Source organism: Falco biarmicus, chromosome 11 (genome assembly GCF_023638135.1).
Source record: "Falco biarmicus isolate bFalBia1 chromosome 11, bFalBia1.pri, whole genome shotgun sequence".
Lineage (NCBI taxonomy): Eukaryota > Metazoa > Chordata > Aves > Falconiformes > Falconidae > Falco > Falco biarmicus.
Genome location: NC_079298.1, coordinates 28323143 through 28350332, shown reverse-complemented (window position 1 = coordinate 28350332; position 27190 = coordinate 28323143). Strand labels below are relative to the sequence as shown.

The following is a 27190-nucleotide window of genomic DNA, read 5'->3' as shown; positions in this document are numbered from 1 at the left end:
CTGAGGCTGCTTACTTTTGGTAAGTGCTTGTGGAGATGCAAGTGATTGTTCCTGGAGGGCAGTGTGCTCTCTCTTGTGCTGGAAGGAGGAAAGAAACCACCTTCATGCATTGGTTCTCTGAACAGCAGGATCTTGCATTTGTGTTAGACCTGAAGCCCCTAGTTACTCTGGTTTAAAACTGGCATGCATGTGGAAAGTTACTGCAGGTAAGCAGAGCCGGGAGACTTTTGAGAGAATCTTGCTTCTGAGAACTCTGTGCAGGTTGGTCAGACTTGAATAGTCAGTTAAGCTTGCAGCGTACAGGGAGATGAAAAAGATAAGTATTTATTCTGCATTTGCAGATGCAACTTGCTGTGAGATTGCTGAATGAGTGCTGAACTGTGTGAGAGATGGAGAGACTCTGTGTACCAGTTGCTACATCAGCAAACTGATTTCAAACACACAAAAACTGTAACTGAAAATAAATTACCTAGCCTGACATTTTTTGTGGGGCTTATGTATTCTAAAAGACTCCAGGCTCCTTAGGGAAGAGAGAAACATTAAAAACTTGCGTGCCGTCTCCTGTTTTGTATGCAGAACTCTGGGATTTGAAGTAAGCGTGGGTGAAAGTTTTTCTTGCTTTCCAAAAGATGCGGTTTTCCCTTCCTTTGTCGAGATACAGAATGTTTGCTCAGGTGACAGGATCAGTTCAAGTATAATCAATAACTCGTTTTAATATTTTACTCACATTATTTGCCAAGATGTTGGATACTGACCAAGGCAATGAAACATGTAGTAAATGCAGCTGAAGAATTATAGTAAAATTTTAGATGAGCTTTATTTAACAATAAACTGTAAAAAACCCTATTCCAATGAGAGAACGTGTTTTGTAGCCACTGTAAATGTTTTAGTGCATTTTAAAGAAATAAGTATAGTACTTAGGTTCTCACAGTTAAAATGCACAGTAAAACAGGGATGAAGATGAGGAATGCCTGTGGGGCTCAGATGTACAAGGTATATAAGATTGCAGGTCCCAGCATTGCCTCTGTCTTTTTGAATGGGAAAAGCTTGGAGGCTGATGGGTGGGATTTGAGGTGACCACAAGGTTGCTGGATTAGGAGACTCTTGCAAGGGGTGAGCCACTGCAACAAATGTTGTCCTCCACAAGGGCAGTATTTTGGGAACATAGCTAATTCTGGCTGACAGAAGCCATATTAAACACCATAGCCAGTGGCTGTTTTTCAGAGCAGCTCTACCTGAAACACTGTTACTGTGTTTTACAGAACCTTTCAGAGAGGGTTTTGGGGACACTTAACTTCCAGGAGGTATCTGACTTGCTTTACAGCTCCAGGCAGACTGTTGGGACAGGTTCCTCCTCTGACAGTAGGAATTAGAAGCATTGCATACTTTGCAGTACTACCTGATTTTTAGGTAGGTTGATAGAGGTGCTTTTAGAAGGACTGTTTGCATTCATGCATTCAAAGCTTAACCTGAAACGGCTTTTTTTTTTCCTTAGAACCTTGGCCTTGTTCTCTCAGTTGTCTGCCCTGAAATTGAGTGTACTTGATCGTAAGAGAAAAAAAGCATCCAACTCATTTCTGTGTCTTTGTCCCTTGTACTTGTAGAAGAGCTGACATAAAAGTGTATCTGTAATTTAGTATTGTCGCATATCTTCTTCCCAGCCAGAAATGCATCTAAATGAAGCTTTAGTACACTACTGAGCTCAGAATTTCGACTTTTAATTCTTCATTTCGTCAGCTCTCTCAAAGCCCTGAGAGCTGTTTGTTCCCGGCCCCGCCCCCCCCGCCCCCCCCCCGCCCCCCCCCCCCCCCCCCCCCCGGCTTTGCAGGCTAGCCATAGGACCCAGCCTTTGCTGCAAGAGTCACAGTGACCATTCAGGCAGTTCCACATCCACCTACAGCTGCTACTCACTGTCAAAACTGTGAGCTAATAAACTGCTGAATGTATTTTAAGAGTAGTGGCATTAGATAAGGTCTGCTTTTTCACTGAAACTCTGAAAATGTTTTATGTAGACTGTTCTCCAGCTGAAAGTTAAAACTTCCTTTGCTAAGGTCTGCTTTTTCACTGAAACTCTGAAAATGTTTTATGTAGACTGTTCTCCAGCTGAAAGTTAAAACTTCCTTTGCCTCCTCATGCCATAGTTGTGGATAGGCTGGGTTGCTGGAGTGACCTTTGCTGCTCTGGGTGCACCATTCCTGCCTCCCCCAAAAGCAGGGAGAAGAGCTGCAGGGCTGGGTGCTGGTGGAGGTTCTGCAGGAGTCATGCAAAGCCCCTGGAGGGGACAAGGGAGTGTTTTCTAACTGAAAACTAAACCAGTTTTGGGGTGAAGAAATTCCCTAAAAGTTGTGGTTATGAGTTTTTCATTTTTGTTTTCATTTTCCTAGTAATTTTTGCTTAAGAAAGACCTTTTCCTGAAAATTTGTATGACTAGGTAGTAATACCTTTCTCTCATCTGTGTGTTCTAGGAGTGTTTGTATAAACGTTCCATTGTTTGGCTGTGTATACAGGAACTACCTTGCTTGAATTTGTTTCAATCCTGTTCTCCTAGAGCAGGGCAATACAGAGAAGTGCAAGTCACAAGCAGCACTCTGTTCCTAGTGAAAGTGGCTGCTTTCATGTTGCACAGTGATAAAGCTCTGCTGAACACAAAGTGGGACCCTCCAAGCCTCTGCAAGTCACTTAGATCTGAGATGATACATCATCAGTGTTTGTCTCTGCTGCCCAAGATAAAAGTTTGGAAGAACAAATTGAAAAATAAGTGAGCAATTTATTATATGAAGCAATACATGTCTGTTGCCTTCCTTTGTAATTTGTAGTTGTCAGGGTCTTTTTCAAAGTAGCACTGCAGCCTTTTTGCAAGTGTCTAAATTACTTACACTGACATACCCTGGTTTTCATATCGTGTATTTTCAGTATGTGCCTATTAGTGCATTAATTTGTGTGATCTTCTAATTCAAAGATTTTGAAAAGTCTATAGAGATAAAACTGCAGTTAAAAAGAAATGCATTATAAAAGGCTGGGCTGTTGGAATGGTATTTTTTTTTATTACTGTAGAATGCTGAAGACTTATAATTTAGAGGAGGAGATAGGTATTATCTCTTATTCCCTGTGGTGTGCATTGGGAATTGTGTAGCATTTGGACCTTCACAAGTCTGAACTGTGTCTCCTTATAGTCAATGGTAAATTATCTGCAAGTGTGATGCTCCTGCCTGGAGTTATCCCACCCTCCTGAGAGCAGCAGGACCATACTGGGTGGCCAGATTGCATATCTTCTTGGGAAGTGGCTGAAGAGGTTTAGATAAGCTCCTGGCTCCAGAGCACGGTGATTCTGGCCATCTTGTTGTATGCTGTTGCTGTTGCTTCACGTCTGCTCTTTTTGTACTGGCATCACTGACATCCTTTTTACCTGAATAGAAGTAATGCAGAAATTACTGATTTCTTTGAAGACCATTTATTATTTTAAGACTTGTCCCTGGCTGGTTCTTCCCACAGAGTTGCTGCAATACAATAATCACATTATATTTCTGACTCCCACCTGTTTTGGGTTTGTTTTTTTTTAATTTGAGCTTTAACCACTGGAAAAGCAAATTACTCATGCCAAAACCTCAGGAACAGAGAGTTCAGAAAATATCCATATGACAAGAAACTTTTTTTGTAGCTTTGTGGAAAAGGGATGTATCTCCTGGTGCTTTCAGCCTAGCTGCCTTCGTTCTGGGCTGTTTGCCTCGGATATGTCCTTCAGCAATCCAACCCAAAGGCTGTCCTTGAAGCAGCTGCCTCTCTGTGCATCTCTTCAATGTCAGGATCCAGCGTAGTTCTGTCACACGAGGAGAGCCGGGTGAAGCCCTCGCTGTAAGCAGGTCTGCTCACACGGGCTCATAGCACAGCAGTCACAGAGTTCAGTTGCTTTTAGGCCTAAGAGGATTAATTTCTCTTTTGCTTTGCCTGTGTGATAGATATATTTGTAGGCTCAGCAAACAGGCAGTGGTTTTATCAGTCATGTGCTTTTGTGCTTTGTGTTAATATTTGGAGGTATATTTTGTGTTTTCCTGGTAAAGACCCTGAAAAATCTTTTATGTTGTTCTTTTCCTGTTTCTTAAACCTATATCCTTTTTCCTTTATCTTAAGCTAAACTGATTTTTCTGACTCCTATCAATGTGGTATTTAGATACAGGAGTCTAAATACAGATCCATTCAATTATCTTTTAAAAAAAACAACCCAAAAACAAACAAAAAAAACCCCCAACACAACCCCCAAACCAAACAAAGCCAACAGATATGTTATCCATTCAGTCAAGATCAGGTCAGTCTTTTTTATGAAATTATCTCATTCTAATGCTTTAATTAACTTCTAACTTTCAATTACTATGCTTCCTCACCATCTAAAAGCTTTCCATTGGAGGACAGCGTGGATGTTGTTCTGGAGGCTTACAAAGCGCAGTATTCAATGCGTGATAAAAGGAAGCACAGAGCAGCAGTGCCCTGCCAGACCGTGGTAGCCGTTCTCGTTGGATGCACCTATGTGCGTTCCTGGTATTAAAACTAGAGTTTTTCCTCAGAGGACTCCTCCCCCAGTTAAAAGATGACTTTCTATTCCTAGATAAAATAGGTAGTTGCCTCTCTGTGGCTTCCCTGTCAGTTTGTTTTGGAATGACAATGGGTGGACCCAGGAGCTAGCATTTTGAATAGTGAAAGTCTTTAAAATGCATAAGATGGAGATGCATACATTCCTCTCTAATTGCAGGAAATTGCGAATCCCAGCGAAGTTTGGAATGCAGCTGCTTGTATAATTACATCTTCTGTCAGTTGCTGTAGCTCAGCTTTACAACCCTTCTAAAATGTCTTCATAGTTTATGGTACAAATAATGCCCTTTATTAATATTACTTTGGGATCACCCCTTTCGTTTATTCACCACCAATGGCAAAGGCCTAAGATTTTTCCTCTTGTTGAACTATAATAATGAATGTTAGAAATTATTATTTAAGGTGACATTTTTCTCTAGCTGCTATAATTGTTAAGCCAAAAGAAATTATTTAAGTTTCTTACTATTGCTGGGGTTTGGGTTTAATAAGAAACCCCCATGCATGTACCTCAAACCGGTTTGATCTGCCTACAGCATCAGATTTTGGGTATGTGCAAACCTTTCCATTTCATGTTCTTATGAAATAGAAGGTAATGGTAATGGGTCATGGAAAAGTTGTTAGGTTATTGGCAGCTAGGTGTTGCTGTCTGCTACTGGTCATAAAAATACAGATAAGATACAGATCACAGTTCAGAGCTTAATTAAATGTGTCGGCCCCACTTACACCACCATTGCAACCGGAAAATGGTTGAGAGGTTGGAAAGGATTAAAGGAGGGGTAATAAAGGAATTACTTGATCTGGCTTCTTGAGAGGTCAGAAAAGCATAATTTAACCAAGGGAATGTTATAACTGGATCACGTTCCGCAAGTTCTGAGACAGAAGAGGAGTTCTGAGGGTGTAAGACTTTAGGTGAAAGATAGTATAAGAAGACCCAGTGGCTGAGGTGGGACTCACTGAAAAGGGGCATATTTTTAACCATAAATACATTTCACTGCTGAGATAACACAGTGGTAAGCGTAATATCTTAAACTGCTAGATCCTGTGTTTAAAATACCAAAATTGTATGTTTCTAAAAGAGACCCTGTAACTCGCTAAAATGTAGTAGAACACCGCAGAAATTACTAGGTGAGATACTGTAGCCTGTGCTTTGTGGTTAGGTTAGGCTAATCAAACAGTTTATGACTTTAAATCCATAAATGCATGAGCATTGCTATTAAATGGGCTATTTCAGAAGAACATCAAGTCTCTTTGTGTACAATCAAGGATCTCACAAGAAGAAAGAGACCTCATTTAGGCAGGACAGTGTGGGAAGTGTTCAGCTATTAAAATAGAAAATGATGGTTTCCAGCGTTTTTAACTGGTTACTCTTCAGTGTGTAGAAATTGCTGCAGAAAATTAAAAACCTTGAAAGCTTACAGCAAAGAAGCTTGATTCAATGAGACAAGTTTTATAGAGCTGCAGTACTAACTCTATAACTTTCTTGGAGGTTTGAAATTGCATTTGGGCAAGTTAGTATAAGACATGAATTTGAAATTAGAGTCGGGGTTTTTTTTATAGTAAAACACCTGCTTACTCAGTGTTGTATTGTTTGCAGAACAGCTGATTGCAGATATTGCTTTTGCTTTAATTTGTGGTTTGGTTTTTTTTTTTATAAGCAGTAAATGCCTTTAGGTGTTTTTCTGAAGGTTGGGGGTCTGCTTTTCTTGGAAGTCACTGTTCTTCGTAGGCTCTGCAGGGTCCTGTTCCCCCCTGCTCACTAATTATTCCCAGAAGTAGGAGCTGCAGGATCCGAGTTTTCCATCACTTAGGCATTCACAGCATCCCTTGAAATGGTGCCTTTCTTTGCTTCTCTGAGGTTGAATGGGTCACTGTCTATAGCTATGGAAGGAAAACATCTGTCATACACGTAACCATGATTGTTCAAAAAAAAAAAACGGCAAACACTTTTGTTAAAAGAAACTGGCCCCCTAGCCAAACTATTACTTGTTTATTGTTACAGAAGTGTAAAGCCCTTGCCATACTTATGTGTGAAAAAGGGTTTATTTTTATGCCTTTGGGGACACACAAGCACACAAAACACTTGGGTTATTCATAACTGTTCAGTTCTATACAGAAAACAGTGACAAACATGGACAGCAACAGTGTTGGCTTGTTCAGTTCTTGCTACCTCTAATGATGTTTGAAACAAACTCTGCTTGGGGATCTTCTTTCACAAACAGGCCATGGTGCGTGTTTTTCAGTGCTGCTCTGTGTGCAGCAAGGTACAGAATGCATATTGTATAGCCAGGAAATTGTTGTATAGGAGCACAAAGAGGTTGTGGGTGGGAATTGTGGGATCCCTATCCCTGTGGCTATTTTTATTTTATTCCACTTCTATTTAATGCTTGCAGATCTTTATGCTATGCTATGCTTATAGTGGACTCTGCTTTTCCCCCTTCTGTGTTATTGATACATTTTGCTTATTATTTTATTTTGCTCTCTTCCCTTGTGTACTTGGTGCTGACAAGGAGAGCTTTCTTAAAAGTAGACTGCAAATCCTTCTCTGTCCTGTTTTCTGTATCCCAGATAGACTGTCAGCTGGAATTGCAGTTCTGTAAGGTTTTTCTCAGGGGGTGGGAGGTGGCGGTGGTGGGATAAACCCTAGATATAAACTAAGACAGAAAAAGGTATAAATAACAATCATTTATGAAGTGTTATTCAGGCTTGTACTGATTAAAGACAAGCGTTTGCAAGGTTCAGCCCCTGGACTGATCTGGAATCCAGTCTGGAAACTTAAAATTCCTAAACTAGCCTTAATTTGCCACGCCTGGTTTCCAGCACTCAGCTGTCAGGATTTCTGCGTAGCATCCATGCTGGCAGTCTCCGAGCGATGCCAGTATCTCTGTGCTTATCCTGCTTTCATTTTTTACTTATAGATCTTTATCTATAATTCGTGCTTGTCTGTTGATTGGGAGTCTGCTCATTATACATGGAGACTGAGAGCTCTGGGCAGCTCCTCTAGCCTGGAGAACATCTCTCAGGGCTCGTGCTTGGGATATTGCGATGTGCTGGAGAGCCATTTGGAGCCAGGCAGGTGAGTGCACCAGCTGACCTGGCAGGTCTTTTCTATTTCTGCAGTCTGGCCCCTCATTCATCATACATTTCCAAGCATGTAATATTTCACTGCACCCTTTTCAACTCCCTAGGTACAGAGGGCCATCTTAGATGTGGTAGCTTTAAAATAAAGCTTGGAAATGAGCTTAGGAATAAAAGAATTCTGCAAGTCAAATGCTGTTTGGCATTTTCAGAGGAACCAGATGAGTTTATGAAAGGTGTTGGGTGATTATGCCATGATAGCAAAGGCAGTATGACTTGGTGGCTTGCATATTGCATCCATTTATATTACCTAATTTCCTTTCATTCCCGAATCCAAAAAGACAAGATCTGAGATTTTTCTGTTTGTTCCTTGTGACTCAGAGAACAAAGGAGCAGGCTGCACTGTGTTTTCCAGCAAAGGCAGGCATTGCAGTTTGTAGCATCTGTACAGAATGGCAAGAATAATTTGTATTTCATGCTGTATGCATATGGGGGCCTGTCCCTATTCGTAAGAGAAATACAAAAGAGAATGAGTGGACAGATAGGACTGGAGGCAGAAAATGTGCCATTTCTAGGCTTGTGTAGTTTGTTTTTCTGAACAATACTGTCATTACAGCCATTTCTACAAAACTCCTAGAAGAAGTTGAAGAGACTGTGATTTAAATATAATGACATGATTCTGGTCTTTATCATCCACTTCAAAAGGAACTCCAACAATTTGGTTTGCTGCTCCTTACTCGAAGCTGGCAACAACGCGATCATAAAATGGAAATGCTCCTGCTGTATTTTCTAGTGGCTTCCTTCAAGTATGTAACTGAGAGGCAGAGCATTCATTTGTTTTCCGAGGCTTTCAGGTTGACGTGTGAAGTTTTAACAAGCTGAATGTTGACTTCCAGTATTTGGAAGATTGTCACTTTTGTTAGGTCATTGCTGGGAATGATTTAAATAACGTGATGTGGTTATCTAGACCTCGTAGCACCTCCTTGGCATGTCTTGCATGTTGGTAAAATTCTTTCCAAATATGTTTGCATCCAGCTTGCTTCTTAACAGAAAAAGAACAGTTTTGTGAATATTTTTACTGCACTTTTCATTAGTGAGCTGTTAAAATTCTGAGTCAGATTAGCCTCTTGGGGATGTTTGAGCCATACAGAATGAGACATAAGGCTCTGGGAAGCTTGTTGCCAGCAAGGTGCAGGCAAATGTGAGGGAGCTGAGGAAACCACAGTGGTAATTATGAAGGTCTCCTCTTTGAGGAGAGATCAAATGAGCTACATGTGTAGGTCATATAAGCAGTTGATAGAAGTAGACCTCCCCATGATGGGCAACTGAAAGACTGGGACTGTCGATGCGACAGAATTAGCACATGCCTAGAGGAGGTGAATTTGCGTAATACTGTTCTGGCCTCCAAACTGTGAAACATGCAAAGAAACTGGAAGGCAGCTTGTTTAAAATGTGTGACACATTACCTTTTCCATGATTTGCCCATTGAACTCATTGGTATAAAATTTGTTTAGCACCAGAAGGTTCCCGTGACTGAAAACAGCTGAGATAGCTGTCTGGATGAAAAGAACAGCCAGTGGTATCTTCAGTTAGAAGACATTTCAGAGAAGGTGGGGATGAGGAAGTGCTGGAGAAGTTAATCATGTATGTAGGCATTTGCTGGTTTGAAGTCTCTCTTGTGCATCAGTGCATAAGTTAATCCTCCATGGAGGGGACGGAGCCAAGGTACCTGCTCAGCCTGTTTTTCGGATATGCCTCACCTCATTGCCCCTTTCCAACTCTTTTCTGTTTTGGCTGGGCCGTTTTCAGCCTGAACATTTTTGGAAATGCAGCATCGGTGTTGGCACTGTCTCTGGGGAGGTGGGAAATCCTTTCCACACTTCAGGGATGTCTTGCCTGGCTTAATTCCGCCATGTCAGGAACTGGAGGACACCTGTCTCCTCTGCCCACCCTCCAGCCGACGTTGAAGAGATCTGTTTTATTCTAGCGCTTAGTAGTTGGCATATTCCTGCGTGTGAATCTGCCAGCAGCGTCTGTGCACACTGCAGCCCTTCGCACTGTGCCACGTTTGGGAAGGGCAGCACAGGCTATCTGTCACTTTGGTCCCTTTTCAGTCTGTGATTTAAGATGCTGTACTCCAGTCTGCAACTACACTAGCTCATTGGCTTCTGCTTAGCACATGAAAATTATTCTAGTTTGCCCTTTAGCTTTTAGTTTTAATTACCTTTTGAAAACCTAGGGTGGTCTTTTGGTAGACTTGAGTTATTTTGATGGAAACCATCTAGGAGCACTTGGGGCAGTTTGGCCACTGTCCTGTCCCAGACAGTGGTTGGTGACATGGTGAGGTGAAGAGCTACAAGGAACCCAGTAGGAGTGTTTGCCTCGGTGTACACTCATGGCATCTGTCCATCTGCAGCCCTCATAAGGCTGATGAGGACACTTGTGTGCCATGGGAGGTTCTTGTTAGCTTATCAGTCTTGAGAGTGTGAAACCTGGTAGGGTACACTGACCCTGGAGAGTGTAGAGGGACAGCGTGCTTCCATGAACTCAGTTACAGTGCCTGTGAGTGACTGCTCCGTTGCGCTGTTGTGAACAGCTAACCAGATCAGCACTCGCTGCAGAGCAGGGTATGTTTCAGTTTGAAGATGTTGATTCCTCATCAGTTTATTCTGTCAACGTTTGGTGTGGTTTTTCGCAAAATGCATGGGATCCTTTTGGGATGAGGTTGGTTCTGTGGAAGTGGAAATGATGATGTTGTACTGATTCAGAGAGGATGTGCAGTGGCTGTCAGACGGCACTATGCACCTAATTGGGAATTCACCTTCCAGCTGCTAGATTGAGACTGAAAGGTAGAGCTGTGGGATGGAGATTGGGCAGGCACAAAATGCTGAGGTTCCTAATTACAATATGTTTGTTTGATACAAAGTGGTCTGCTGAGATTGTTTTGCAGTGTAGAATAATCATTGTGTGCTGACTAATGGGAGACAGCAAGCTGTTAAAGAGCATCAATTAACCGTACAGGAAGAGGTTATTGAGTATTTTCACAAGTGTTCAGGATGTGAAGAATAAAGAATATTACTTGAGGGTATCCCTCAGAGATTTTTAGCTATTGAAATCTACAAACCACAACCAGAGTATCTGTGGACAGACATAGGTTGCAGAGCTTACCAGGAGGAACACTGGAAAAAGGAACCTGGAGCTAGCTTTCCAGCTCCAGATTGTGCTGATACGAAATAAAGAGCGCTTTGGTAAACTTGTTCTCTTATTTCATATTCATTACTCTGAAAATTTCCCCTGTTAAATTTGTTTAATGTTGTCCCAGGAAATATTAGTTCTCTTTACAGAAGATAGCGTGTGCAGTGCCCTTCTGATACTCAGATGTCAGAATTTGTTGTATTTCTGCTTCCCCGAGTGCTGAACTGCAAAGCTGTTGTGCTTGTTCTTGCAGCTGCTCCTGCTTCAGCGTAGTAATTCCTGTTCCTGCTATTGCTGTGAGTTAGAACTCAGTGCACTTAGTCCTGAGAGGAGCATGCTCTTCCATTATGTGTCCTGCACAATGGATAATAAAATTCTCCAATTTTGGCTGTTGGAGAGTATGAAAACCTATGTTTCATTAGGAATACCTTTATACAGCCCTACTAGTATTCTGCCTGAGTGTAATGCAAAAAATAAAAACCATTGTGGGCTCTGTTTGCTGAGTGATTTTTTTTTTATTTTTTTTTCCCCCCCCTCCTGGATTCCACTGTTAAATCCACTTTGTGCAAACATAATTTTCCATTTATTCACTGGGAGTGGGGAGACCAGATAACATTGAATCTATTTATTTTTTCAGCTTTGTTTCTTCAAAAGTGGTGTTGGAGAATTTGGCCTCAGATATTCTTGTAGCCAGCAGCCAGAGAGGGATGTCCTGGGGTTCCTTGGGGATTATGATAAAGAGGGACCCTTGGTTCTTGGACAAGGGCAAAGATAGACTTCTGTTGGCTTCAACTCTCTATTCACATGCCTTAATCAACAGAGGTCTCCTTTAACAGATGGTTCTGCATCGATAAAGCCTTTAATGTGTTAGGGAAAATTCAGAGAAATTTACTCCTTTTCTGATTTGATTGATTTTCTTAATCTTTTTTGAGTGGGGGTGGGGGGAAGAATAACGCATCAGAAGACTGTTGAGAGGATTAATTGCTTGGCTGCAAAACTCACGAAGATACTCTGCAAAAAGATGTGGGATGAGTGAAGCCCTGGTGGAGTTGGTGTCAGTGGGGAAATTTAACTGTGACTGCAGCCCCCATGCCTGCGTGTTTCGCACCGTAAGAGAACATAAGTTTGGTCCCCTGTATGTCATAAGCATCTGAATTTGTTTCAGTAGTGAAACCCTCCCTACTGATCTGGGGGGGGAGGGGAAATCCTTTTTTCTCCAGATACGGCAGCTGGTTTGACCCTGAGCAGTTGTTGCTCTACAGTGGCAAAGGCGGGGGGGCTTTGCTACCTTAGGACTCTTGTCCTTGCAGCTGGTGCTGCTTTGAGCTCTGATTGATCTCTGGTGCTTCAGAGAGATGCTAACGTATCCCTGACTTTACAGCAAACTTGTCAAAGCCCTAATATGTGAGACACCAATATCTCAATGCAGATTTAAGCCCCAAGGAGTTGTTCAGCTTCACCCACAGCCAGGGAGGGGAGGGTTGCAGAGCAGTTTCAAGGCTGGAAGGGGGGTGTCATTAGCACTGAGCTTGACCTGAGCTGAGCTTTGGCCAAAGGATTCATCCCTGGAGCTGCAATGAAGCATTTCACGGTTCATTATCCTCACAGTAGGAAACAATGTCTTATTCTGAAGCTGAGTATCTCACTCAGATTTTCATCCATTTGATCTTCTTACGGCTTTGTGGGCAGAGTTTGGTCTCTCACCACTTTCTTTTAGGATCTAAAACAAATTATATATGTGTCTCCATGAATGGATTAGTTCGAGCTCTTGATGTTTCATACTATAAGGCTTGTTTTCTGGGCTGTGAGTCATTGGGTGACCTGCCTTTGAATCCTGTTCTCTGTTTCCCTGTGTTTTTTTGAAGCACAAACTCCAGAACTGTGCACAAGTTCCAGGAGAGCTCTGGGATTTGTGCAGGTTGCAGAGGCGGCATCGCTTTTTTGAAACTGCTGCTTTTTGGCTGAGCTGGTTTGGCAGCTTGTTGCCGTAGCAGAAATGGAAAATGCCATTGAACCAAGAACAGTTTCCCTGAAGGACTTAGCAGGGCAACTCTCCTTATGGATGTTTCCTCACCGACAACTATAGTTTTAGATGAGTCACTTAATTCATGTTTAATCCACTAGTAAAATTGGCAAGGCAATTACCATCTTGCAAGTTCTTCAAATCAAATTGTTAGAGAATATGAAATCAAATGCTTTGGAGAAATCCCAGTGTACACAATGGCTTTTATCACTCAGACTGTGATTCTGTCACAAGAGAAGCTTTGTTTTATTGGGCCCTATCTTCAGTGAAAGTGTGCTGCCTGGTACTCATTTTGGTCTTAGCCTCTAGTTCTTTGTCTCTGCTCCATTATTTTCCTTTCTCTATTTTGTAACCCCATAATGAGAATTGAGAATTAAGGAATTTCTAGCTTACAGTTGTCATCCCTACTTTTTAGCATTGCCAAGTACCGAAAGCATTTGCAAACTGAAGTAATACTGTTAATCATGAGGCAATTAATCTGTTATGACAGCATGGTGGCTTAAAGCACAACGGTGATGAAGGTCACTCTGCTGGATCTCCCTTTTTGTTCCATGTGTTTTGCTTTGAAGTCAAACCACCCACTCCTCGGTAAGGGAAGTGTGCAGAGCCCTGTATTAGTCATCAGTGGAGAGGGGCTGGTAGACTGTGAATCTGCAAACAAATGGCTACAGGCAGCTTTTTGGTCGCTAAGGCTGGTACCTGATAGAAAGCACATGTTAGCTTAATTCAGTTTTCACTGCCACGCACTTAGGTTTATACTAGCAGTTGGCTCTCTTCTCTTTGGTACATGCTAGCCCAAACATGACATTTTGTTTTGTTTCCTGGCAGGAGGATTTTTTCACAGAAATCTACCATACTCTTCCCTCCCTCCCTTTTTTTTTCTCTCTTCTCTCTGCAGGTGAAAACAAGAGAAGAACTACAGAAGGAGGGGTTCTCTACTGCTGCTAAAAAGATACAGGAGAGTGCTGAACTAAAACTGCTAGATCTTACATGCCTTTGTGCTCCAACAAAAAATAAGATGCATGGTTTGTGCAGACTGGTGTTCAGAAGCAAACATCCTGCCAGCAAAACGGGCTTCAGTAGGTCTGTATCTAAGGAGCCTGTTTCAGCTGTCAGTGCTACAGAGGTGATCAGAGACCTGCAGATGAGAGAGGCCAGCCTGGAGAGAGAGCTGAAACAGCTGCAGGAAGAGTGCAGACAGAGGCTGGATGAAATTGCAGAAGGGTTGGATGGAGTGATTTGTATCTCCCCTTGAAGAGATAAAAGCTGGACTGAGAAGAGCAAAGGAATAGACTGACTTGATCAGAGCACATTGTGCAGCTTGGCATGGGGGAGTACGAGGTGAGGAACCAAATATAATTTCCAATTTTTAAGCCTGGGAATCATAACTTGTTACGGCTTTGTGACTTGCACTGGGGCCATAACCTTGGTGGTTCTTTCTGCAGCCCCTTTATTGCTAACCTTGCCAATTAAATTCTGCAGCAGGCCTTGGTGGGAGTGTGTGTAAATCTCCCTTTTATCTTTCAGTTTTCTAGTTCTTCTGCCAGGCACCAGGCAGTTTTACAGTGCTCAGCTGCTAGGCACAGCACTGAAGTACTAATTGCATTCAGTATTTTCCAGCAAATGGAAGAGTTCGTTAGTCAGAAAAATCCAGGTATTGGAGAACATGCAAAGTACCAAGGCTTAGAGAGATTGGAAGTGTTCGAGAAAGTGTGCTGGTTTAATTCAGCTGGTTTGCATATTTGTGGCAGCTATAATGCAGTCACCATAAGGAAAAACAAATGCCTAATAATAAAAAAAGCAGCACACTGATTTCATTTACTGGTGTGATGCACTTGAAGTAATTGGGTTCTTGAAGAGAACAATCTAGAAACTCATTCCTTCGAGTTATGAGTCACAATGAGATAACTTATGGATCCACTATAGGAAGTTTCTGTAAAATAGAAATATGACCTTAACTTGCAAGCTTGAGGAGTCTCCAACTTCTGTCTCTGGAGGCTTCTTCCCCTGGAACATGTGAATTACACTTTACACTCCATTTCCTACCCTTTTCTGTTTTGCTTTCACCAAGGAATTTTTTTATATTCTGGTTGTACACTTTCAGGAATAAATAAATTCTAAAAAACCAGCTTTCTTCTCATTTGTGAATTGCTATGAGCAGTGGGCTTTCCTCCATCTGGATTTCTGTCTACTACCCCAGCTCAGTGGTGTTGCTAATTACCAGCCGTTCTTGGCTTGCGCAGCAGCCAAATGTGAGGAACCTTTAAGGAACTCTTTCCAGGCATCAGTACGACTGCTGCTCTGCAGGGAGACTGCGGGTAGGAGTGGGTGGACACGGCTCAGGTCTCCTGGTTTCTGCTGCACCAAGTACAATTTGGCTGCTTCCAGACGCTGCTCATCTGTACCGCTTATATTGGTTCTCATACAGGTTTTGTAGAAGGGACGGGCAGTGCAAGCGCCAGTGCAGAGCCATGCAGGGAGGGCTAGTTTGCCCTGGTTTCACCCAGCTGAATGCAGCACTGCTAGCAGCCGGGAGTATACAAGCTCAGTTTAATATGGGCCACATTTCAGGCAGCCTTTCCTCTGCGTGGACCTGGTGGCTGGTGCAAGGAACAGGCTTGAGTAAGGCTGGTGCGAAGTGCGATTCCCAGGTAGAGACCTCAACTCCAGTCAGCCCTACGCAGACGGGACAGCCCCTGGGAGTGGGCTGTTTGTGTGCACTCACTGACCGGAGGCTGTCAGGCATAACCAGCGTGCCTGCTGTCAGCTGGCACCCAGGGTGACAAACATCATCCTGGGACACACAAGCCTAGTGGGCTGGTGAGATCCATCTCTGGGGAAGGTGGCCTCAGGCTGCTGTTCCTGGAAGAATAACCCTGGCCTTAAAAAGCCAATCCACACTGCTCTGATTTTCAAAATGCTCTGTAGGTGCAGGGTACCAAGTGCTGAACTGTTTCAAGCTGCTACAGTTTTGGGGGGGTGGGGGGGTGTTGGCTCCAGGGCTGCTGGCATTCGGTGTGCAAGAGGACTTACTCTGACACAGGTTTCGCAGAAAATTATTCATGATTGGGAAAGAAACAGTATATCCTAGAACTAACAAGAGTGGCAGCACCAGTCTCTCTCTTGGAGCATTTTATATCCTCCTTCAGCTTTTACACAAAGGGATTTTCGTACTGCATCACATTTAGGTTTAAAACATTGCCCTCAAAAAATCCTTTGTTCTTCTGGAATTTTCAGCAGAGGAGAGCGGGCAAATATTCTTGATCATGGTGAGAGCACTCAGATTCGAGTGCAGGTCTAGCTCATGCCTTGCTGTGGCTTCTCAGGGTTGGCTTAATGGTGAATGCCACGATGCATTATGCTGCTGTCCACTTAAACTGACAGTAGTCACTCGTGGGATTACTTACTTCCTAGTATCAAATATTTGTCACTGCACAGCACTTAGTGCGGCATGCTTCAGTACTCATCCAAGGATCTTCGCTTCGGCGGAGACCACAACTGGCAGCGCCTTTCCCCTGCTTGACCCTGAAGAATTATTTTTCTCTCTGGTGGAATGTAAAAAAATGATGATGCTCAGTATGTCTGTATATATGCGTGTGTGATGTATAAAAGTGCCTACAGTGAACTCTTTGCCATGTGGCACGAATCACTGTACCGAGGTGGCCGTGTGGGAAGCCGTCAGGAGAACTGGCGAGTTGGAGCCGGAGCCGCTTGTCCCGGCATGCAGGTTGAGAGGAGCTGAAAGCAGCTGAAAAGATGGCCTTGCCCCCCGTGGTGCTGCGCTGGCGTCGAGCACTTCACACACCTCCTGCGAAGAGCATAGGCAAGTACAGTTTTTATTTTCTGGCACTGATTTCCTACTGCCTTTTGTTTCAGGTACCAATTAGCAGTTTAAACCAGAGCAGATATTCCACGGTCCCCACTGAAGGTCAGTGGGGCGTTTTGAGCTGGCAGCGGTTTTAAAACCAATACCTGCAGCCCCCTCTTTCCTTTGCCCTTCTCAGTACAAAACAGAAGATGCTTTAAGGGCTTGGCTGTCATGACCAAATTTTGGAGGGTGGTTTTCCTGTGAAGGCTGCATTTTAAAAATCACAGCGCCTCCACAGGAGTTGGGCACAAAGGGACCAAGCTGTGGTCAAGCCTTGGTGACTGGTCACAATTTCTGATTGCTTTTGAGACATATTGATGTGTCTGAAATACAGATGCTTTCCAGTCCTTGTGAGCTTGGCGAGCTGTCAGCTGTCTCTCCAGTGCTGCTGGGAGGTGCTGTAGGATAAACACCACTTAAAAGCCTAAGAGAATCATTCTTGGATTAACACCAGCTGCAGTGAGGGCAGGAAAGTGAACTGGGTGATCACAGTCACACTTCACAGGATATAACCTAGGAACAAATAGATGTCACCTCATACCGTAACTGTGGCATTTGAAGTGTTTTCATTTCCTTGTTTAGGCTGACTTCTCTCACCCACCGTGGTAGCCCACTGGTTTTGAAGGCTGCAGTGACCTTGTCTGTCATTGGGGCTTGGCCCCATGTCAGCAGTTGAAGATGCTGTAGAAGGGGGAATGGCTGTCCCGGGAGATGTGTGGCAACCAGCAACCTAATGACTGGCTGGTCTCTGGCAGATGCTGCGCCAGGCGGAAGATGACTCAAGCGGTATGTTTCATCCATGGGCTGAAGCATGCTCAATAAATGTTAAGTATTACTTCACAGAAATTGGAGAGTGTTGTAAACAACCCACTACAGGCTGAAAAGCAAAGGTACAAGCTGTTACAGGGTTTGTCCTTTGCAGTATCGCCACGCTGGTTGTCCTTTTCCTTGTGAAAGCAGGGACCTGCCCTACAGTTGGTGGAGTTGAACAGAGAAGAGTGGGTATCGGCTGGAGAAGCTGGTGGAGAGTGAGTCACGCGCTGTGTGCAACTGGTTGCTAAACTCTAGCGGTGGGGGAAGGCTGGTGGTGATGCTGTCCTAACACCTAGAAGAAGCAGCAGGGTTTGGTTTGTTTTTTGAAGAGGCTACAGCAGAAGTTCTCCCTGTGGTGCATCCCAAAGGGAGGGAGTTTAGGCTGGGTTTGGATCCAGGCTTTCTAAATGATCTCTGGAGGAGAGGAGCATGCTGGAGGCAACAGCCTGTGCTGGAAAAGCAGGAAGCCAGGGTTATATCAATACCTGCCAGAGGTACTGCACGCGGTCGTGGGGTACACCTGGGCAGGGTCAGGCAGTAAAGAGCTGTCCCAGAGGTTCACCTGGGGACAGCTGACAGCAAAGCCTGTCCGCAGGAAGGCCCCCCAGCAGCTAATCCTCCTCACGGTGCTGGGAGTATGTGGCCTTTTGCTTCATGCTCTGGTAATGCTTTGCTGAAGACAGGCTGAGTTACAGCTGCAGTGTTTAAGCCACGCTCTCTGGTGATGGATTGCTTTCAAGTGCAGCCTTAAGAGAAGCTTTTACAGGACTTATATGGGTGTAGCTCCTGGCAGGCCAGCATGGAGGTGATGCAGAAGAGCACAGTTTAGCCCGTTTCTCTGATGTAACCCATACTTGCTTTCCGAACACTTTGCTAGGGAAATGGAATTGGCCATAAATACTTAATTGGCTGGTAAGTCTGGCTTTTGTGCCGTGTAACCAGAAATATCCCTCCCCAAATAACTGAGCATCAATCAGCTTGCAGTCAAAACAGGAGGTTTACTTCACAAAAGGCAAGCAAGGCATCTGCAGTCACTGCTCCTGACAACATTGCGCCTGCTGGTAAATAAGGGCTGCAACCTATGTTTAAAAATAAGAGCTGCTGGGAGTAGTGATTTCCAGCCTGGAGAGTGTTGGGTTCCCTGTGGGATTCCTCCGCCACCTCCTGCAGGAGGATGAGCTGGTAGCAGTTGGTGTGAGCATGTGTGTGTAGCAGCGTGGTGCACACTCGGTGGGAGTTAACACATGCCTGATGATTGAGTTCCCTCTCCTCTGACCCTCGGCCTCTTGCAGCAAGAGTTTCGCATCTTTCACCCTCACCCTTTGCCTCCTGGAGCCGATGGCTTGCGGGGAGCAGTCTGCCGGTAGCTGCTCCTTGGGAGCAGTCTGCCAGTACCGCTGCTTCTCGACTGACAGCCCAGCCCTGGTGTCCTGTGGCCTCTAGGCTGGGCGCTTCTCATCCTCCCAGCCCCACTGTGCCTGCCCTGTGTGCCAGCTGCTGCGCCATGGCCAGATCGCTAGCCCTACGGGATGCTCTGAGATGGGTGAGGAGGAAAACGGAGGTGTATAGCCCATGGGGACTGTGCGAGCATCCAGCCTCGTGTAGTGCAAGCTCCTGGCCCGGGTCCCAGCCCTGGCTTCTGGGTCTGATGGGCTTTGTGTACACGAACAACTCCACCAGTCTTGCAGCAGCATCCCCCAGCGACAAGGCAGCTGTGCCCCGCTGAGCCAAGGGGCTGCAGCAGTCAGGTACCCTCACTGTTAACGGCGTGCCTTATTTCCCAGCATGGATCTTAGGGTCTGCAACCAACCCTTCTGGTTTGCTTCCTTCTGCAGGGCTGGAGAGCCCATTAGCCACCAAGAAATACTCCTTGTACAGGTCCATCTAGACACTGAACATAAATAAAGGGAGCGCGAGTGCCTTGCAAGCCTGGAAATAAGGAGTTACCCCGAGTTTGAACATTTCCTTGCCCCTTGGCTCTCATTTGTTTCACCCTTTTAAAGTGAGAGGCAGAGGGCTCACCTCTCTTCGGTCCTGCAGGACCCCAGTAGATGCCTGTGCCTTGGGCAGCCGCCAGCAGCTGGGGAGAGCAACCCCCAGCCGCTCTGGGGTCTGAGGGGCTGCAGGGAGCCAGGGCAGAGGCAGCCGGGTGGGCAGCCGGGGCTGGGAGGGAGCCGTGCTCTCTTGGTGACACAAGCTTTGATTTAGCATTAAGTACAGCTAAGAAATGTTTTGAGTGTTGGCTTTCTAGCGTGGCTGACTGCCTCAAAGACAAGCAAGTCAGGAATTTGCCAGGGTAGTTGTCAAAGCAGGCTCTCGGCCCCTGCTAATGCTCTCCTTCTCCCATCTGACCTTATTAACGCAGCCTGGTTGTTTGGCGAAATGCCTCCTTTGCCTCGCAGCAGCCCACGGCCGCTCTGGAGGGTGCGGAGCTGCGAAACCTCTGGAAGGACTGAATGGCTCAGTGAAGCACGACCGGAGCACCAGGAGGGAGCGGGATGTGAGGGGTGAGCCAGTACGGCAGGACCGTGCCTGCCCTTGCTCTTGTCTTGCAGGAGCCACCTTTATGCTATAAATACAAATCTGAGGTAAAAAAAATGGGTGTTTGTTGCTATTCTGACTGCTCAGCTGGCAAAATCTTCCCCAGCATTTGGCGGGGCAAGTAAAGGATTTTGCTTAATCATGCCTGGCTCGCCTTCCATGTGGGATTTGCGGGTTCCCTGGGCTGTGTGCTGATGGGTGCCAGGGCTGCGCTGGCAGCCAGGTGCCATGAGGGGTCTGGCTATGGAAAGGGAGCAGGCAGAGTTTTTTTCAGGATGCATTTACATGAAGTGTCCCTGTTGCACCAGGTTGGTCATGGAGCATAGCCGGCGGGAGCCGGTGGGTCCCCCAGCCCCCTGTTCTCCTGCTGCCGCAACCCCCTTGCATCCCTTGCCGGGGAGGGATGAAAGGCAGGTAAAACCTTGTGCTTTTTCTGTAAGCACAGAAATCGCTGCCTCTTGCGCTGGCCCAGCCCCATCACTCGGCAGCGTCAGGCCCCCGTGATGACTCGGCTGCTCCAGGTACAGGTTGCACCGCTCCTGCCGCGGGCTCGGCAGGGAGCTGTGAGAAGCCTTAGGCTGATGGTGAGCTCTGAAGTGCAGTTCATCCTGTGTCTGGCACCGGACGGTTTGTGACTCCTGGAATGGGATTAGCCCCCGATCCGAGCTGGGAGGGGAGGGTGTCTGGATCAGGTGTGGGAAGAACCTGGATGTGTGAGGTGCCGACGAGCCATGAGCCTGGAGAAGTTCAACTCTGTGCGAATGCTTCATGGCCCTGAGATGTGATATTAATTCATTCTTACCCTCTAAGTAAATGAGCTTTCTAATTAGCTTTTTTAAAGGATTTTTCTTGCTTATGCTGATTAATATTAAAAATGCTAATATGTGTTTTATAATGCTAACCACCCACGAGGAGACCGCGCTGTCACCCTTGATTAATGCCAGCTTTCATGGCGCTGACATAACGCCTTCTCTCTTTGCTAACTCCTTTGAAAAATGAAAATAATGCTGTAAAGCCCCCCAGCCGAGGGTGCGGGCTGCCTGTGGGGCTGGGGGAGATGTCCTGGCCAAGGCTGCGTGCCCATCCCCCTGCCGGCTGGGTGCCACGGCGGGGGACAGGGCAGCGTGGCCAGGCTGCGCCAGGAATGCTGACGTCCCCCATTAATTCCCAGCTCCCCACAGTTTCAGGGCACGCATTTATTTCAGGCTCTTACAGGTTTCCATTTGTATTCTCCCTTTTTCATTGCTACCCTCTCGAGGCTAAGACCAGCAACAAAAGGCATCATAACAATAAAGCTTGATTGCAAGTTATTTACTTGGCATCGCTGCATCTGCCAAACAACAATATTAATTTTGTCTCTCAATGTAGGAAATATTCTGCTGATTAGCCACGGGGGCAGCATTTGTTCTAGAAAGCAGCCTTTAATAGGCCTCTATATCATGCTGTAATTCATATCACAAAGTCAAGAGCTTTTCATTGACGTGCTTGGGGTCTGCACCTCCGTGGCGCAGCCGTGGCTGGGCAGGGGGACGGTGGCTCACGGCACAGGAGGGGCACAAACCTGCATTGCCATGGAAAGTCAGCCAGCCGTGATTTGGGCTGTAAGTGCTGTGGGAAGGGAGGGGGCTGCAGGGTGGGAAGGGCAGGACTGCAGCGGGGAGGGACGGACGGCATCCCCCTGAGCTGCCACCTCTGTGAGGGTGCTGCTGTGGCCAGCCCAGCCGCAGGGGTGCACAGCAATGCCGCTCCCCTGGGAGCTGCAGTGGGAACGCGGATGAGCTCACAGGGCTGTGAAACTTCTCAGGGAGAAAATTGCAGAGTCCAGGGGACGGGAGAGCATGCTTTCTGCCAGAGCACACCTCTGCCCACCGGCCATGGCCACGCTCCAGCCTCTGCAGCCGGCAGGGATAGGAAAGGGAGTGATTTATAGCCTCACTGCTCAGCAGGGATTTTTTGCAGATGATGGTGCATTTGAAAAAAAAGAAACAACAAACTCTCTCTCCTACGCTTGAAGTGATAACCTGGGGCTGAAGTTTCCCAGTGCTGTCCAGGCAGTGCTTACCACAGTTGTGCCGTGAGCAGTTCATGTGGGGCGCGCCGAGCCAGCACCGAGGGGCTGGTGGGGATATTCCCTCCTGTTCCAGCTACAGCCCAGCATTGCTGCTGCTCTCCAACGCAAGCCCTGGCTAGATGTGCACTTGGCCCCGGGCTGCATTGCCAAGGGTGGATCTGGCGCTAAACCCAACCCCCCAGCAGTGCCACACGTTGCTTCTTTCTTGGCACCATTGTCCCAAGTGCAACCGTGCGGCACTTGGCTTTGAGCGCTGTTTTTCCGGCAGGGATCCTGTGGGGGAGCCGCTTTCCTGGGGACCTTCCCCGCCCCCACATCCCAGGGCACTTTGAAGCAGCAGCCTGGGGGTCCTGGCGGTGCGGGTGGGAGCCAGCTTTCCTCTGCCAGCTTCTTGGGGGAGGCAAATGGCCCCGGCAATGCTGAGGGAGCAGAGGGGATTGAATTTCTAAGGGCAAAGATGCTTTTTCAAAATATGTTTTTGCATCAATTGCTCAGAAATTGTCTCAAAAGAAATGGGTTGGAACAGAGGAAACAACAGGGGTTTTGCTGTTTTGGCTACAGAGACTGTATGCTAATAAATTTTCAGAAGGGCCCAAGTCCTGCTAAAAGTCCTGCTCTACGAGATGCTCTGTCTGCCCTCATCCCCTCCACTTGTGGCTGTGGGGATGGGGTCTCTCACCGTTTCCCTGTCTCGATAGCAACCCAGGTGAGAAAAAGCAAGGAGGAGCCCCCCCCGTCTGTCGCTCCTCACCTTTCACATGTTGCTTGGGGATGAAAACCAGGGTGTGTGCTGCTGTCCCGGACCACGGGCGATGCTGTGGTCTTGAGCAAGGTGAAGCTGGGCAGACCTGGGGGCCCTGCCAGTGGGGCTGGGTGTCCAGGGGAGGATGGCACAGGATGCTCCAGGGCTGCATCTACCTGTTCCATGCTGGACCAGCCCGACCCAGTGAGGACGGAGCTGCTGGCCAGCCCAGCTGTGGCCAGCCCATCCGCCCTCCCGCTGGGCAGCAGCCAGCAGCGACCCTTGGGGTGAGCTTGGGGGGGTTTCGGGGCCAGCACACGGCCTGGGAGTCTTGCTGGCACGTTGGGCTGCTCCCAAATCGCCCTCAGACACCCAGGGAGAAGTTTGCTTTCAGGTAGGGGCTTGCTAAACCTGGGGTTGAAACATTTCAGCTTAGCTCAGTGGAAGCCTTTCAGCAAGATGTGGATATTTCCCCCAGCTATTCCTGAGGAACGGCTGTGACCTAGTCCTTGAAATTAATATTATATTCACAAAATTATTAATTCATAAAATATTTCTTTACTGCTAGGAAGGTTTAATGTAGTTTCAAGGGTGTTTCTGTGCAGGGTATCCACATATTTAGGAATGCTTATTTGATAACTTAAGGCATGCTTATCTGATAACCTAAGACCTTTCCCCGTGCACAAAATCCCCGTGGCCGTGTGCCGTTCCCAGGCAGTCACACAGCGTCATGTTCATTTGTTTTGAAGAGGTGATACAGAATCTGTACTGAAAATTAAGTGGTGTCAGCCTGCCTGCCTAATGCGGTGCCAGTTCAGCTCGCTGGTTTATCAGCCTCCTGAACAATCTGTGTTTAATTCCGCTTCCCGCCTCCCTGCTGACCTTTGAGACCATCTCACATGGCTCCTAATCAAAGGATGAAAGAAATCAGAAATTATTGCAGATGGGTATGTAATGAGTATACAGATGAGGTATTTAATCATTTCAGTCTCCAAAATATTCTCTGGAGGGTCTTCTAGATAACATCCCCAAAATACGGTCCAGTAATATGTAATCAAGTAATTGGGTGGGGTGACCTGTTTTTTCAGGGTTTCTTCCCCACCCCCCACCCCAATATTGCTGCTGTCTGTGCATCCCTCCCAGTTTGCACTTTGCGTGGTGACACACAGACAAAGGGAAAATCCACAGCATCTCTGCCAGAGCTGCACACCCCCAGTGCCCTTTGGCTTTCAAAATAAACTAATAAATGATAAAAGGGAATTACTGGTCTAATGAAAAGGATTATTTTTCTGCAGGACAGGCCATGCACCTTCATCCCTGTTACACAGAGCATCTCTGAGCCTCACCAAGTGTCAAATGAAATGGGCTAATGAAATGGATTAGGATCTTAATAGCACATTTGATTACTGAAGCTCTCACCTCCGGGCGCTCTCTCATGTGTGTTAATGGGCGCTGCGGGGTGCGGCTGCCTAAATGAGCCCATTAATGGGAAAAAGCTGATGCAGGCTCCCCGCCACCCCCTCGCCCGGGCTGCAGCCTGAGCCCCGGGCTGCCCACCGTGTGTCTGTCCAGTGTGGGGAAGTGCTCTTCTGTGCAGAAAAGGCTGGGGGGAAAGGAAAAAAAAGGAGAAATAATATTGGTTTTAATTTGTTGGTGGAAAAAAATGACTGGTCTGTCCTTAAAGGACATCACTTGGAGGGGCTAACCTTTTGGGGTGGATGGGGATTTACGAGTAGAGCTGCTGTGCTAGAAGTGTTCGTGGAGCCTGGTGAGAACGTACCGTGGTAATTCCTAAATACTGGCACTGCACCCATCCTGCCCAGCGTCTGGGCATGGGGAGAAATGCCTCTGCGTTACTGGTGCCTTCTGCTGTAATTAATGCTTCCTAGAGCAGCGCAAGGGTGAAATCGGTGCCTTCCGCTAATGAAGATGATTATGCACAGTCAGCGCCTGCTCCTGCTGTCCTCCAGGGCCTGGAGGAGGATGGGGGCTGCGGAGAGGGAGGGAGGGACCGCTACTGTCCTGCCTGCAGGTCGGTAGATGGAGGGTTAAATGTGTTAGAGGGATGTGAACACCGGTGCCTTTCAGGCTGCAGCCAGGGCACCCCAGTAATTCCTTAACATATTTTCATAACGTTTCTTATTTCAGTGTCAGGCAGTAAATAATACAGCGCCGTAAACAGCTAGGATGCTGTAGAGAGCCAGGGGTTATAAACTGCTGATGCAATAAGCCATCACGTTATCTTAAGTAAGGGATTTAAAATATATAAATGAATAAACAAACAGAGCTAGCCTGTTTTTGTTTCAGATGTCCCCAGGATCCAGCAGATTACTGAGAAAAGGAGTCGGGGAGCAGTCAGCCCTGCACACGCCTGCCGGCTGCTGAGTGCCAGAGTTTCATCGTCCTGTCCAATGAGTTGCCTCTGGCTGGGACCTTTTTTTATGGTATTTGTCGTTTAAAAGCAGAATAGTTGAATAGCTAACCCCCTGACTGCCTTTCACATCAGCTGTTGTGGCAAAGTGCCTTCCCCCCCAGAGTTTTTCCTTGTTCTGAAGTCTGATGAAGTCTCTGAAACTACTTACCGAGGGGATAACCAGCATCCCCCGGCCCGGACACCCACATGCTGCAGGATGGCTCTGGGTACCATGCTCCTCCCTACTGCAGAAACAGGGTGGAAGGTGCCCAGGCTGCCCTTAAAAGTTTTGGGGAAATCTCTAAATTTAACAGTGTTGGGAGCCAAATAAAGAAGCCTGGCTCTGCTTTGGCAGAGGTGACTGCCACCAGTCCGTGGTCACCCCCTCTGGGTGCCTGGGCTGCCACCCCAGCTGTGCAGCATCTTCCCCTGCACACCAGGCAGCGACGGTGCCACCAGCCCTGCTGCAGTGAGGTGCCAGCGAGAGCAGCCCTGGAGGCACTACCCAGGCAGCTTAAACAGGTACAAAATGGCTCTTGAGGAGCCTCAGAAAATTAGGATTCAAAGTAGAAGTGACCCGGAGCCCAAACAGCCCCTCTGTGCCCCACATCCAAGCCCTGGGTGAGGGTCCCCAGCTGTCCTCTTCCAGCCCTGCCTGGCATCCCTGCAGGTGAAGGAGACTTTTTGGCATCTGCCTGGGATGTTAGGTATGGATCTCTGGGGCCTGGGAATTGTTTCAGTAATTGGGCTCACCGCTCATAATGCAATTAGTCATTGGTTAGCCGTGCCTGATGTCACCGCTGTTTCCATGGCAATGGGCAGATTCCCGAGGCCGGCAGGAAGCGTGCATGTGTGTGTGTGAACACGCATGTGTGTGTGCACAGGAGCTATGGCATGGGGAGCACAACCAGCCCCAGGCCAGAGCCCGGAGCCTTCCGAGCAGCGCAGACCCTGCCAGTGCTGCAGCCCTCAGGCTCCCCTTTGCCTGGCTCCTCCGCAGCAAAGCGCAGGGGGGCTTAGCACCAGTGTTCCTACTCCATCCCTGGTGGTGCTGTCCCTGGAGAACAGGGCCATCTCAAAGCAGAAGAGTCCCAGTCCGTTTGGTCCTGTGTCCCTTGCTGGCTGCTAAATGTTGCATGGGAAAATTATGGGAGGAGAGGGAATAAACCCAGAGCAGTGACATTGCCCACGGAAGGGGAGCATCTCCCAGGTGTAAATTCCTGCGGGAGGGATGTCCTGTGCTCTGCTGCAGCAGCCCGAGAGCAGAGGGAGGCGACAAGCTGCTTATTAATGACAAATGTCATTAGAAATGATGTGAAATACAAGGTCAGGTGAGTTATGGCCTAACTTGTGTCATATTTAAGTCTGCCAGCTTTATAAGACTATTTATTCTGCTCTTCACCCGAAGGGCTAGGTTAGCACCGAAGCGACAGCTTGTTGTCCGCAGCTTGCAAGACTCCAGGCATCCTCTGGGTACCTGAAAACCCGCCGGGATGGGAGGAGAGCCAGGCTGAGCCTCACCAGGCAGAAACAGCACCAAAAGCCCCGCTTAGGAGCCAAGAGTGCGCAAAGGAGCGTGCTCCATCCCTGCTTTGCTAGCAGTTCTGCCCAGTCTCTCCGTCTTTCCTACCCCCTCTCCTTGGTGCAGCTGAAGGGGCTCCCTGCCCAGCCTGGCCAGGTCCTGATCCCCCCCTGCCAGCCTGCCAGTGTTAGGGCTTTGGGAACCCTGTGAGAGCCTGTTTGCATCCCAGCAAGGTATGACAGGCAGGGTGGCCACTTTTCCACCGCCTGAACATTGAGATCTAATTCATGTTGAGGGCAAACTTAGTGAGCTGGTGGAGAGCGTCTGTCGGCAAGGTACGATG

The 27190-nt window shown here is 47.0% G+C and overlaps 1 protein-coding gene across 4 annotated transcripts in view; it reads left to right on the top strand.

Moving 5' to 3' along the window:
* Window positions 1-15005, top strand: part of TEDC1 (tubulin epsilon and delta complex 1) — a 73701-nt gene extending 58696 nt beyond the window's left edge. For 3 of the 4 annotated variants that reach the window (XM_056355857.1, XM_056355859.1, XM_056355856.1), the window contains one exon: window positions 13776-15005. In XM_056355857.1, coding sequence (XP_056211832.1) covers window positions 13776-14132 — 357 coding nt within the window. In that variant the 3' untranslated portion in view covers window positions 14133-15005. Of the gene's footprint in view, window positions 1-7499; window positions 7658-13775 lie in introns of all 4 variants that reach the window. The other variant, XM_056355858.1, reaches the window with a different exon arrangement.
* The last annotated feature ends 12185 nt before the right edge of the window (window positions 15006-27190 follow it).